The sequence below is a fragment of the Furipterus horrens genome, unplaced genomic scaffold, assembly GCF_987537825.1.
Source record: "Furipterus horrens unplaced genomic scaffold, mFurHor1.1.pri manual_scaffold_17, whole genome shotgun sequence".
NCBI classification, from domain to species: Eukaryota; Metazoa; Chordata; class Mammalia; order Chiroptera; family Furipteridae; genus Furipterus; species Furipterus horrens.
In genome coordinates this window covers 108,756,006-108,769,049 of record NW_028327187.1, presented here as the reverse complement: position 1 = coordinate 108,769,049, position 13,044 = coordinate 108,756,006, and the positions used below count along the sequence as shown (strand labels likewise).

General features: G+C 40.9%; 1 protein-coding gene across 1 annotated transcript in view; it reads left to right on the top strand.

The window, feature by feature from the left end:
- Window positions 1–13,044, top strand: part of MAP7D2 (MAP7 domain containing 2) — a 95,082-nt gene that overhangs the window by 58,662 nt on the left and 23,376 nt on the right. The window contains exons 6-9 of the mRNA XM_090265413.1: window positions 479–589; window positions 2,410–2,532; window positions 5,142–5,293; window positions 7,329–7,456. Coding sequence (XP_090121539.1) covers window positions 479–589; window positions 2,410–2,532; window positions 5,142–5,293; window positions 7,329–7,456 — 514 coding nt within the window. The remainder of the gene's footprint in view (window positions 1–478; window positions 590–2,409; window positions 2,533–5,141; window positions 5,294–7,328; window positions 7,457–13,044) is intronic.

The window sequence follows — 13,044 nt, the reverse complement described above, 5'->3', positions numbered from 1 at the left end:
CTTGCCTTACAAATGACTTCTCTCCCCAACCTGAGCTGTAGAAAACCTTGAGAAAAAGTCCAGTTTCAGCTTATGTAGACTCAGGCCATAGAACATTTTCTGGTGGTGATTCTTCTCTTGAGTCCAGGTTCGTTTTGTCTTCATGTGGTCTGAAAATCTGAATAAAAGCCTCTGAACACAAAGAAATAAGTGATTTGCTGGTGGGATTAGCATGGCTTTAGTTGAACGAGTGATGTTGGATGAAATCAAAGAGAAGAACAGAGTTTACAAGTGGAAGACAACATCGTGCTTCAGACTGATGGCTGCTGGGGCCTGGGCATTTCTAGGTAGGCTAGGTAGATAGGAGGATGCTGGAAGCAGTGTGCTGTGTCACAGTGGCTTAGAAGGCATGTGGATGAGGACAGGAAGGACACTGGGCTATGTGTTTCTCAGTCTGTAGTGATGTGGGTACCAATGTTTTCAATGCATTTCTCTGCAGCATATGACAAACTTTCAACATCAACTATGAATTTGCCAAAGCAGACGGAGACTCCCATGACTAAGCGCCTGTCTTCATCTACCGTGGCAATATCGTATTCCCCAGACCGAGGCAAGTGAGCATGTAGACCTGATCTGTCCAGTTTTCTTCTTTCTAGTATGAGCATCTTAATGTCCATAATGTGGGTCTTTTTTGTGATAGCCCCTCTTGAGCCTTCTGCAAACACCTCCATTGTCCTAGTCTTGTGATGTGAATGTGAGAGCCCCAGTGCCTCACTAAGGGGACTTTGGAAAGTGGCATCACCCTTGAGAGCCAGGTTGTGGTTGGATACAGACAGGAATGAATGTTGTTCCCCTTGCCTGAAAGAGACTGTTTCATCTTCCACAGTACATGCAGGAGTTAGCCTGCCTCAGAATCGATTGGCCAGTGGGCAGATGTGACCAGTAAAAAAGTAACTGCCCAGTTATTGATGTGATATAATTAATTAGCCAGAAACAGCAGAATTGACGATGCAGAGGCACATGGGAGACTTAGATGTGTGAAAAAAAGGGGGTATCTGCTATTGCCTGTAGTTTGCAGACCTGCCCAATGGTTCAGAACTAATATGAAGCCTTCAAAAGGGTAAGAGGACGGATGGCCTTTTTGGTACTCTGCTTTGATCTGGGAGATGATGTGCCAGTGCCAGAAACTGAATAGATTTAAAACTGCCAGAGTTCAGTAGAGGCTCAGATAGGTCATTAAAAAGTCCAAGCTGAGACCTTGCAGAGTATGTAGGTTAAGGAAGGTAGGAAAGCTCTCTGTGCATCAAACGTGTATTTTAAAGCGTCATGGAAGTGTCAGGTGCCAGTGGCATATTTAACACATCAAGTCATCACCAAAGGGCCAGCAGAAGGATATTTGTGACTTGGAAGAAGCCAGTGTCTCTTTCTGGTTGTTTTTCAATGCCATTGATTTTCCACCTCCAGTACAGGGGCCTGTCATGTGTATCAGAGAGCTATTAGTGTCACTGTGGCTGATCTCTGATGTAGTTCATGGGTAAGCACTGGAAACCTTGAATTAAGAGCTAGGTAAGAAAACATCTACATGCTTTTAACTCTATATAGCCATTCCTTTAGTGAGTGGATTCCATGTTTTCATGAATTCACATGCTTACAAATTGATGTTAAATTCATATTTGCATTGATTAATATGAAAATATCTCAGGATGTTATTTTGTTGGCAGCAAAATTATCTGCTTGTGAATTATACATTGAAAATTTTAATTCCAAAACCACTTACTGACTACTGGGTACCCAAACAATACAGAGTGATGAAAAAATTAATCCATTACCTTATAATACATTCCAAAATCATCAGAATGACATTTTAAGTCACTGAATTTTGGATTATGAATATTATTCCTTCCATTAAAGCTGATAATCACTTGGCTATTTTTATTTTTATGCTCATTTAATTGTGCCCTTATTTACATGGAAAAAGTGTGAAAGGATGCATATTTACACATTAGCAAAATCAGTGTATTATGAAATATTTCATTACAGAGGACTTACAACAAGTGTTTTGTAGAAGTAATCTTTTTTTCAATGTTAGATCTACTTGGTGAGTAAATGGTTTCTTGAGTCCATAGTATGTCATGGGAGATGAGCTAATTCTCTTACAGTGATACAGGTAATACTGTCATAGCATATTGAATGAATTTTGGCATCCCAAGAGAATTAAAACACTCTTTCACACTCTAAATGATACATCGTTTGTTTTATTTTAGTATGACAAAGGCTGAAGCCATCCTGTCTTAGAATATTTTTATTTTCCACATTCGTTTTACCACCCAAGAGTTAATTTGCCTCATGCACCGTGTTGTTTTTAAACACTTCATTTTGTTTTGTTTTTTATTTTGCTTTTTAAATTGTTTACTCGATTCCATTTGTTAGCTCATCGCATGCACATTTCTCCCACGGAAAACTTTCTTGTTATGCGACTGTCGGCACCCACCCAGGCTTCTTTAGCCAGAAGCAGAAGTACACTCACGCTTTCTGCGCAGGCAAGAGAAGCAGGTAAAAGAGGACAAGCTGGTGACACTAAGGAAAATTTCAGAGGTGGTATTGGTCAGCCTCTGAGATTTTCCTGAATGTTTGTGTTTTGCTTTGCTTTCTCTGGCTTCGTGAAATGTCTGCAACTGTTAATAACATTTTCTGCCCACCGGTATTTTGCTGTTGCTATGTTTCTTTTCTTTTAAATGTCAGAAAGGTGAGTAAATTGTTTTATTATTGTGGACACATGGATTAGGGAAAAATCCTTTTCATGAGCTATAGAGTTTAGTGGTCTTTTATTAAGAGATAGTTTGGCAAAGTAGCCTTTAAACCACAGTCCCTGGAATCCTATAATCAACTCTACCACTTACTACTTTTTACCACTTTGGGGGAGTTAATTAACTTCTCTAGACCTCAGTTTCCTCATCTGTAAAATGAATTTATTTTAAATTGTCATGAGGATTAAATAAGATAGCACAATGATTGGCACAGTAAGAGAGCTTAACAAATGTCTAGAGCCTCCATCAATACTCAAGGGCTGGTCCCAGGACCTGCAGCATTGGCATCACCTGGGAGTGTGTTAGGTTAGGAAGTCAGACTCTCAGGACCTAGCAGACCTGAACACTAGTCTGAGAAACACTGGGCCATACCATCAAAGCCCTTGAATAAAGTGGGTCAAATCATCATGGCAAGATTAGTGAGGGATGATGTCCTCTTTGTACATGAGCAGCACTGTGTCCATGTCAGGGTAGACCTGGTCTCAGTTCCCAAGATAGGTGTATTCAGTGAGATGTCATATCAATGACATGTAGTTCTCTACCTAGTTCCAGCTATTTCTGCATAGTTGTGCTATTTCTGCAAAGTAAGAATATGAATGGCTAATAAGCATATGACACGCTATTCAAAATAATTAGTCACTAGAGAAATGGTAATCAAAATCACAATGAGGCCCTTGGTTGAGTAGTTCCATTGGTTATAGCGTTGCCCTGCTACACTAAGGTGGCAGGTTGGATCCCCAGTCAGGGCACATACAATAATCAACCAATGCATGCATAAATAAGTGGACAACAAATCTGTCTCTCTCTCTCTCTCTCTCTCTCTCTCTCTCTCTCTCTCTCTCTCTCTCCCCCCCCACTTCCCTCCCTCCCTCTCTCTCTCTCAAATCAATAAATAAAAAATATTTTTAAAAAACACAATGAGATACTATTTCACATTTTACTAGGATGGCTAAAATTCAAAGAGAAAAAGGAAAGTAAGTGTTGGTGAGGGTGTAGAAAAATTGCTGGTAGGAATGAAAATGGTACATTCTCTTTAGAAAACAGTCTGACCAAGTTCATCAGAAAGTTCAACACAGAGTTACCATATGACCCAGCAACTCCATCCTTAGGTATAGAACCAAGGAAATTGAAAACATGTTTATACCGAAACTTGTACATGAATGCTTTCAGCAGCATTTTTCATTATAGCCACAAAGTGTAAACAACCCAAATGTTCATCAACAGGTGAATTGATACATAAAATTTGTGGTATATCCATAAAGTGGAATATTATTCAGCTATAAAAAGGAATGAATTACTTATTCATGATACATTATGAACCTTGAAAATATGCTCAATGAAAGAAGCCAGACACAAAATGCCACAAATTGTTTGATTCCATTTATATGAAATGTCTGGAATAATAGTTGCTAGGGAAAGGGTAGTGAATGCTTAATGGGTACAAGGGTTCTTTTGGGGGTGTTGAAAATGTTCTGGATTAAGACTGTAGTTATGGTTGCAGAGCTTTGTGAATATATTATAAAAGGGTAAATTTTATGGTATGTGAATTATTTCTCACGAAAAAATTCCCAAGAAGTAGGAAGTATTCCCGTTTTGAGAAGAGGAATGTGATTCTCTAGGAGAACTCATAGCTATGATTTATTATAGGGAAAGGCTACAGAGCAAAATCAGCAAAGGGAAAAGGTACATGGAACAAAATCTGGGAAAGACTAGCTATGAGCTTCTAGAGTCCTGTCCCAATATAGTGACACAGGACACATTCTCCCAGCAATGAGTTGTGACACGTGCCTAGGGTTTTTACTGGGGCTGGTCACGTAGGCACCCCTTGCCAACCACATACCCAAATTCTATACTCTCAGATGGAAAGCAGATGAAGTCATGTTGTTTGTACAAGCAGCTTAGTAGGTACAGTGAGCTATTCTTTACTTAATGATGGGAACCCTCCTGAACTCTTAAGTTCCCAGATGCCAACCAAGGACCAACTTTGTAAGCAGGTCTTTCCCAAGACAGTATTCAGGCCTACTTTGTTAAGTCTTTCTATATAAGAAAGTTGACATTTAGAGAGGTTAAGTAACGTGCCCAAAGTGATCCAGCTATTAGGTGACAGTGTCATGTCTGTCTGGCTCCAAAGCCCAGATTTTGAACTCCTGAAATAAACTGGACTCTTGAACATTGACTGTGGGAGTCTTTTAACATGGAGTCCTTTCTGTGCACATGAGCTGAAGTGTGGTGGTATTTTGAGACTGTGGATTGCCTGTGCCACATTTTAACAGAAATGTGTTCTTCCAAATTCCTTGCTCGCCCTACGTTTTCCATCTTTGCTCCCTCTCTGGCTGTAATACTGTAACTCTCTAGTGTTTAATACCTGTCCTCGTGTAGCTACCGCCAACCCTCCTCAAGATGGCTACAAGTCTTCCCCTACTCGGACCATCGAAAAGAAGACTGAACCCACATCTGTTGGTGGAGAAGCTGAGAAATCAGGCCCTCCTGAAGCAGAGGCCTCTGGGGTATGTTCACACCCACCTGTTCTCCCTTGGGACACACTTAACTGACAGTGCAATTACTCCCTACCTTTGACCTGAGTTGGGCCTGTTTCTGCCAATGTGCAGGGACTGCTCAAGGGGCAGATTTGGTTGAAAACTTCACCCAACCTTTGAAAATCATTCAATGTCTTGTACCCTCCTGAATCTTAGTGCCTCGGAACAAATTCCTCAAAACTTGTCCTCCTTACAGCCTGCCGTCCAGAGGTCATGAGTCAGAAGGAATGTTCAGAGTGTCCTCTCTGCTTCCTTAAGGGCATCTGAATCTGGGCCAGGCTTGCCACTACAGGCAACCAGATATGAGGTTCTAAGCCAGTCTTCATTCACAACAGTGACCTATAAACATTTTTTCTGTCACACTGACACCATCAGCAAAACAAATGTTAAGCAGGTACCCCCAATTAGGTATGTTTATTTAGAAATTACACATACTACACTAATTTTGTTAGTTGTCACTTGTTAGGTAACAAATTTACTGCAGATCTTAGCAGCTTAAAACAAATGTTTACTACCTCACTGGTTCTTTGGGTCAGAAATCGAGGGTGGCTTAGTTGGGTGCTTCTGGTTCAGGGTCTCTCATGAGGGTGCAGTCTGGATGGTGGCCAGGGTTGCAGCCACCTGAAGGACTGGCTGGGGCCCTTCCAGGCCAGCTCACTCACATGGCTGTTGGCGGGGGACCTCAGTTCCTTACTGCGTAAACCTCTCCATAGAGCTGCTTGAGTGTCCAAATGACATGGCAGCTGGCTTTTCCTCCAGAGCAAGAGATCAGAGAGACAGCACGGAGGAAGCTGTGACATGTTTATGCGCCAGCCTCCAATGTTGCACAACCTCACTTTTACAAGTCACTGAGACCAACTCAAGGACACGGGAATTGAGCTCCACCTGTTGAAGGGAGAACACCCAATGATGTGTGCACTTATTTTAAGACCACCACATTATTGTACTATTGGGCATTTATTTTTATAACACCGTGTTTTGTTTTGTTTTTTAAGATTTTATTTATTTATTTTTAGAGAGAGGGGAAGGGAGGGAGAAAGAGAGGGAGAGAAACATCAATGCGTGGTTGCCTCTTGTGCGCCCCAGCTGGGAACCTGGCCTGCAACCCAGGCCTGTGCGCTGACTGGGAATTGAACCAGTGACCCTTTGGTTCATAGGTCAGCACTCAATCCATTCAGCCATACCAGCTGGGCCATGTTTATTTTTTAAATCCAGTGTGGCCCTAAGGTTCTCACATTTGAGAAGGGAATGTTTCAGACCCTTGATTTTTACTGTAGGGTGGATTACTGTGGCAGGAGGTTGACATATGTGGGTGTGGGAACCAAGTGAGGCTTTGCTGCGGAAAAGCACAGTATGGAGAAAAGGGTCCAGCCTCCTGCAGAGAGGCCAAGGGGAAGACATAGAGGGGTGGCTGGGGTCCCAGGGTATACTGTATGGTCCACAGCTCACTGTCTTGGGTGTTATAACTACATTTGCACCCACCTGCAACTTTTTGTAGTGATTGTAGACCTTTGTACTCTTTCCAGTTTCTTTATACAGGGATGGGCAAAAGTATATTTACAGTTGTGAGTAGGCGAAAAGAGAGTTTTTGTTGTATTATTATTTATTAATTATTTATTATTTATTTGAATTATTTGTCATCTTGTTATTATTGTTATTATTTCATATCCTTACTTATGATTTGTCTCTTGGGTAATGATAACTGTTAATTTAACCTACTTTTGTTAGCCCCTGTATCCAGGACCAGAATATGGTTCTTTTGTTAGCTCTTCTCAAGATAACAAGAACAAGGAAATCTTTGCATTTTGAGGCCAGTTTATTTTTTTGTTTAACTAAGTCACCTAAATATGGCGATCTCCTGTGCTTCTCTGCAGATACTCCTATTGTGAGAAGCACTGTGGCTTCGGATAGATCTTTCTGAAAGAAAGCTGTGCATCGTTTCCATCTGGGGTAGTTTTAGAAATTGTAGTTGTAAGTCATGGAGTCCTATTCTGTGTCCCTACAGATGGAGAAGATGAAGAAAGGGTCACAACCAACAACTTCTTTTCCCGGCATGAGCCCTGGGTCCCCTGTGAAAAGATTCGGTTCTCCCAGGGCCCTTTCTCCGCGGCCATCTTCTCCTGTGACATCCCGGTAAGCATCTTTCCCCTTTGTCACAGTTGTATGATTAAAGCAGTAGGCTCACTGTAGCATTAAAACAAAATAGCACAGAGCCTTCTTCTCCGCCATGAGGCATGGCCAGCCCTGAGAGGCAAGCAGGAGGAATGCCCCCTTCTCTCTCTGAGTATCTTCTATATAAGCGACAGGCTCTTAGGGGGTGCTGTTGCCTGGTAAATATGGGACTCTTGGTTACCGGATGATCCATTCAACATTTCCTCTTTAGGTCCATCAATTCCATTCTGCTTTTCTGGCATTCGCCTCCTTTCTCCTTCAGCTGTATCTGGAGTGAAGCGATTGCATTCTGCTTGGGTCTATTTCATTAAAAGAAGCAATAATAACTTAGCCACCATTGGCAGTATGGTTATTTATAATGAAGCCCTTTTTAAAAATTAAGAACTGGGTGAACTCACCAATGAAACTGTGTAAGCAAAAAACAGATTTACACTGTGTGGCTCTGTCTTAAGTCATTAACATATTTTACTGATAGTAACGGACTAGAATGGCTCAGTAAGGAACTCAGGGCAGCAGTGCAATGGAAACATTTTCAGTGGGACTGAGAGAGGAAGAGAAATATGATTTTAATTTGGGAAAATAGGAAACTTTATACAGAGAGAATCATATAAAACTTGTTCAGTGCATCAGTTTGGCTCAGAGAATGCAGGATAAAACACAAATTGAATGAACATGGGAATTTCTTTAAAATATTTCAAGGTGACAGCAGCTATTATTTCTAATTTGTTACGTTCTAACAGAGACCTTTTTCACTATTATTATTTTTCTCAGAGATCACTATGGTTTATATAGATGAATTCCTGCTATTACTGTATCTACCTTCCACAAGGAAAAGCCTTCCGTGGTGCATTACTAAATGAATAGCATCTTAGTTTGTTAATTTTTTGAGTCCATTGCATCCTTTCTGTGCTTATATCACTTACCTTTTGTTATGGTATTGCTCTCTTGCAAACTCTAAATTTATTAGGTGGTCTGTAAAGTCTCTCTTTGTCTTATTTCTGAGCCTCCCATTCACATGTCATACTCTGGTGATAGTTTGGGACATTGGCATTAACAGAGAGAAAAGCCTGTTCACATCAGGATTTTTTCAGAGTCCTACCCTCTCGTTCCAGGATATTGACTCATGGTCCCTGCATGGATAGTAGCCAGCAAGTTTCATCATTATCATTACTGTAAATTCCACTAAGATGAACAAGGGGTTGGTTGTCCTCTCTGTAGAGAGAGAATTCAAGTTTTGGAAGCAAGTTCTCAGTAGGCTCTGTGCTATTTTTTTTTTTTTTTTAATGCTACAAGGATAGACTTGTTTTAATAGTGCAAAATGGAAGACAACAAAAATATTTTCAATAAGGAATTGGTATACAAATTATGACACATCCAAATAATGGAGTATTATACAGATATAAAGAGTCATGAAGAACAATATGGAATTGCATGGAAAGATGGTCACAATATTGTTATAAAGTGGTATATGGAACATGGCTCCATTTTATCAAGTGCATATTTTCCATATTTATGAATATTTCTTAAGATGGGTTTTTAGACATAGGTTAATTATTTTTAAAAGCTCGATATTTAGTATGCATATACCTGATCACATTGGTGAATGTGTGTGTGTGTGTATATATATATATACGTATATATATATATATATATATAGACAATCAGTGGTTCTTGGGGCAATGATTTCTTTATCCTGCTCCTCCCTTTTTTGCTTGTATTTGTGTTTTCAAATTTATCTACAAAAATCACATATTGCTTTTGTATTACCAAAAAGAGGAAAGGGTACTTTGCCAGTTTTATAAAAGAAGTTAGAAGCTGTGTTAAGGTTGATAAGAACGGGACTTGGTCTAAAGGCAGAATTTTGACAGGTGTTGTGCTGAGAACATGGCTTTCCAAGCCCCGTTGGAGGTGGGGGTGCACTGCCACTCTAGATGTGACTGTTCTGGGGTCAGCAGTGAGCTGCATCATTCTCTCTTCTTCCCCTTGACTCACTGGGATGTCAGATGCCACAGTAGGGAGTCCCAGTCTCTGAATGCTTCTCTACATTTCAGTTTTCTGTGCTGTTTTCTTTAAAGTTGAAAGTCATGAAGGTTGTATTTTAGGAACTATTTTTTTTATTGGGGTATAATTGACATGTAGCATTATATTAGGTTCAAGTGTACAACATAATCATTTGCTATTTATATACACTGCTAAATGATCACCACAGTAAGTCTAGTTACCATCTGTCACCATACATAGTTACAAATATTTTTTCTTTTCTTTTTTTTCCTGTGATGAGAATTTTTCAGATTTACTCCTTAACAACTTTCAGATATTCAGTTTAGAATTCTTAACTATAGCCACCATGCTGTACATTACATCCCCATGACTTATTTATTTTATAACTGGAAGTTTGTACCTTTTGACCCTCTTGATGCATTTTACCCCCCAGCCCCTCTTCCTTCTGGCAACCAGCAGTCTGTTCTCTGTACCTATGAGCTTGTTTGTTTGTGTTTTTTTTTTTTTTTTTAGATTCCACATATAAGTAAAATCATACAGTATTTGTTTTTCTCTGTTTCACATATTTCACTTAGCATAATACCCTCAAAATCCATCAGTGTTGTCAGAAATGGCAAAATTCCATTCTTTTTTATGGCCAAAGAGTGTGTGTATACCACATGTTCTTTATGGAACTATTTTATATTTTAAAGGGCATATCTTCTGAATTTTATTTTAAAGAACTCTCTTACCAAAGAGATGTGGACAACACTTCAGACTTTCTTTATGCAGTTAAATTTAGAGAAATGCACATCTTTTTCACTCCATCTAGAACAGTAATGGGTGCTTAGCAGGCGCTTCATATAGATTGGTGGGGTGAATGAATGCAAGTCATTGTGCCAGGCTCTTCAGAGAATCCCCAAATGAGGAGAACAGTCTCCTGCTGAGCGGGCCCAAGTAAGGTGGGAGGGACATGTGGACGCAGAGGAGGACAGTTCCAGGTCTGGTCCAGAGAGGAGGTTGTCTGCCTTGAACTGCTCATGCCTTAGGATGTAGCTCAGCCCTCATTCTCTCCGAAACCAGCCAACGCTGAACTTGCCCCCATCTCTGTACTTGCAGAGAATCTCGTGCAGACTCCCGGTATTCATTCGTCGATTCTGTACAGAGCACATGCCTTGTGTGCAATATTCTTCTCAGACGTCATCGATCTTACCTGAGAAGGAATAGCAAAAATGTCAGGTAATGAGATATTCTGTGAAGACAAAGGAAACCTGGTCCGAAGACAGAGTGGTGCGAAGGAGTAGTTAGATAAAGTAGTCAAGGAGGGCTGCTCTGAGAAGGTGATGTCTGAGTTGAGCCCTCCATGAAGTGAAGGAGCAAGCCACATTGATCTGTACCTCACTTCACTGTGTCACCTATCGAGAGGTTGGGGACTGACTGGATTTATTGTTGCATGGTAGGTGCTCAATTAAGGATCTATGGGACTAAAGCCAGAAGGGAAGCAGAGCCTGGAGAGCGGGGGTGGGCTTGGCTGGCCAGTGTGGGCGGTGCTAGAACCAGTCCTGCCCGAAGACTGGCCCTTTGCCTCCCTCCTCTTTCCTTCCGGGCCCTTCATCACTTTATTCTTCCAGTGATCCGTCTCTTACACTTTCACTTTCCTGCGCTGTGTATTTCGCTTGGGAAATTTTTCAAGGATGAGGGATGCCAGCTTCTGTACTGCACTGCCAGGTATTCCTGCCACTTCAGCAAAGAGAAATAAATAGAATGGCCTGTATTTTCAGAGTCCTAGACATGCCATCTCTGGTGCAGGCAGGAAAAATAGTAACCTCGAACACAGCTGGACTTCCTTGTGTACTGCCTGAACTACCAGAATCATCATCTCTGTAAGGGGGACCCTGGGGAGAGAAGTTGCTCAGGTACCGCTACATCAGAATTACAAGTTGAGAGGTCTAAGGAGATGCAAACGTTTCTTGATTTTAAGATGTTCACAAAGAAAGTTTCTCCCTGGGTGAACTGCACTGGGTATGGACCAAGTCTGGGAAATTGGGGAAGTCAGGGAGACCATAAGTGAATTCTGAAAATCCAAGCAGATTAGACAGCAATGAAAAAGAATGAATCGCAGGTACCATAAGCAGTGGGTGGACCTCAGGAACATGGTGTCGAGCAGAAAAGGGAAGTTGTAGAACACTACCATTTACAAATATTGAGTTCTCAAATGTGCAAAACTAAACACTGTCCTTTTAAGTATATAAACATGGTAAAATGATTTTTAGTAGAAGAAAACGAAAAACATAAAAGATGAAGTGATGATGGCTTCTGAGTGAGGAGCAAGGAGACAGGGTGGGGCATAAAGGACATTCCGGCACAATTACAATGTCCTTGTTTTGAGCTAGTTGGTGGGTTTGTGGGCATTTGTTATATCACTCTTTTTTTATAATTTTTTAAAATATTTAATTATTTTTTTAGAGAGAAAGGGAGAGAGGGAGAGACACTGATGTGTGAGACAATCATCAATCAGTTGCCTCTTGCCCCCAGCTGGGGACCTGGTCTGCAACCCAGGCATGTGCCCTGACTGGGAATCGAACCAGTGACCTTTTGGTCCATAGGATGATGCCCATCCCACTGAACTACACCGGCCAGGGCTGTTATATCACTCTTTATACCTTTCCTATTTTATAAATATTCTTTGCATACACAATATTGAACAAAAATTAAGAAAAGAAATACTGGATTTTTTAAAACGGTGTTACACACAAAATGAAGCCCAAAGTGGTGTTTTGAGCTTCCTGTATGCATACCACGTGTGTGATCTTTAAAGCACACTGAATGTGACGTGGCTTTGAGCTCAGTCCCTTTGAACTCCCATGCAGAAACCCAGATGGGCTATGTGATGATAGTGTATTGTTTCCCTCCCAAATCTCACATAAACGGAGCCACTGGTGCATGGCTGAGTATGTTAATGGCATTGCTCTTTTCAGCGTTCAAGTTTATTTTTATTGTTCACATTGTTGGCTATTTGTATGGGTTTTAGAAAAGTAGCTTCAGCAACACTTCCAAAGATGTGGCTGGAGCATAGCTTTCTCGTAACCTAGAGAGGGGAAATCAAGTGTGGCCTAGTGGATTGATCCAGCCTCTGTTGGTGCCCCCGATCCGTTTAGTTCTTCAGTGTGAAGTATTCTCCAATGCTTTCAGGTTATTAGGAATATATATATATATATATATATATATATATTTATTGATTGATTGATTGATTGAAGGAAAGGGATAGGGAAAGAGAGGGAGAGAAACATCCATCAGTTGCCTCTTGGACACATCCCAACCAGGGACCAAACCTGCAACCCAGGTATGTGCCCTGACCAGGAATCAAATATAGGCGAGCTTTCACTTTGTGGAACGATGCTCAACCAACTGAGCCACACTGGTCAGGGCAGAAATATATTCTAAGTCATTTTGGTCATTATGAAGGGGAATGTTTCAGCTGTCTGTTGCTGCTATAACAACCCCCCAACCCCAAAATTTTGTGGTGTGAAACAATTTGTTATTAATTCTCACAGCTTTGTGACTGGGGC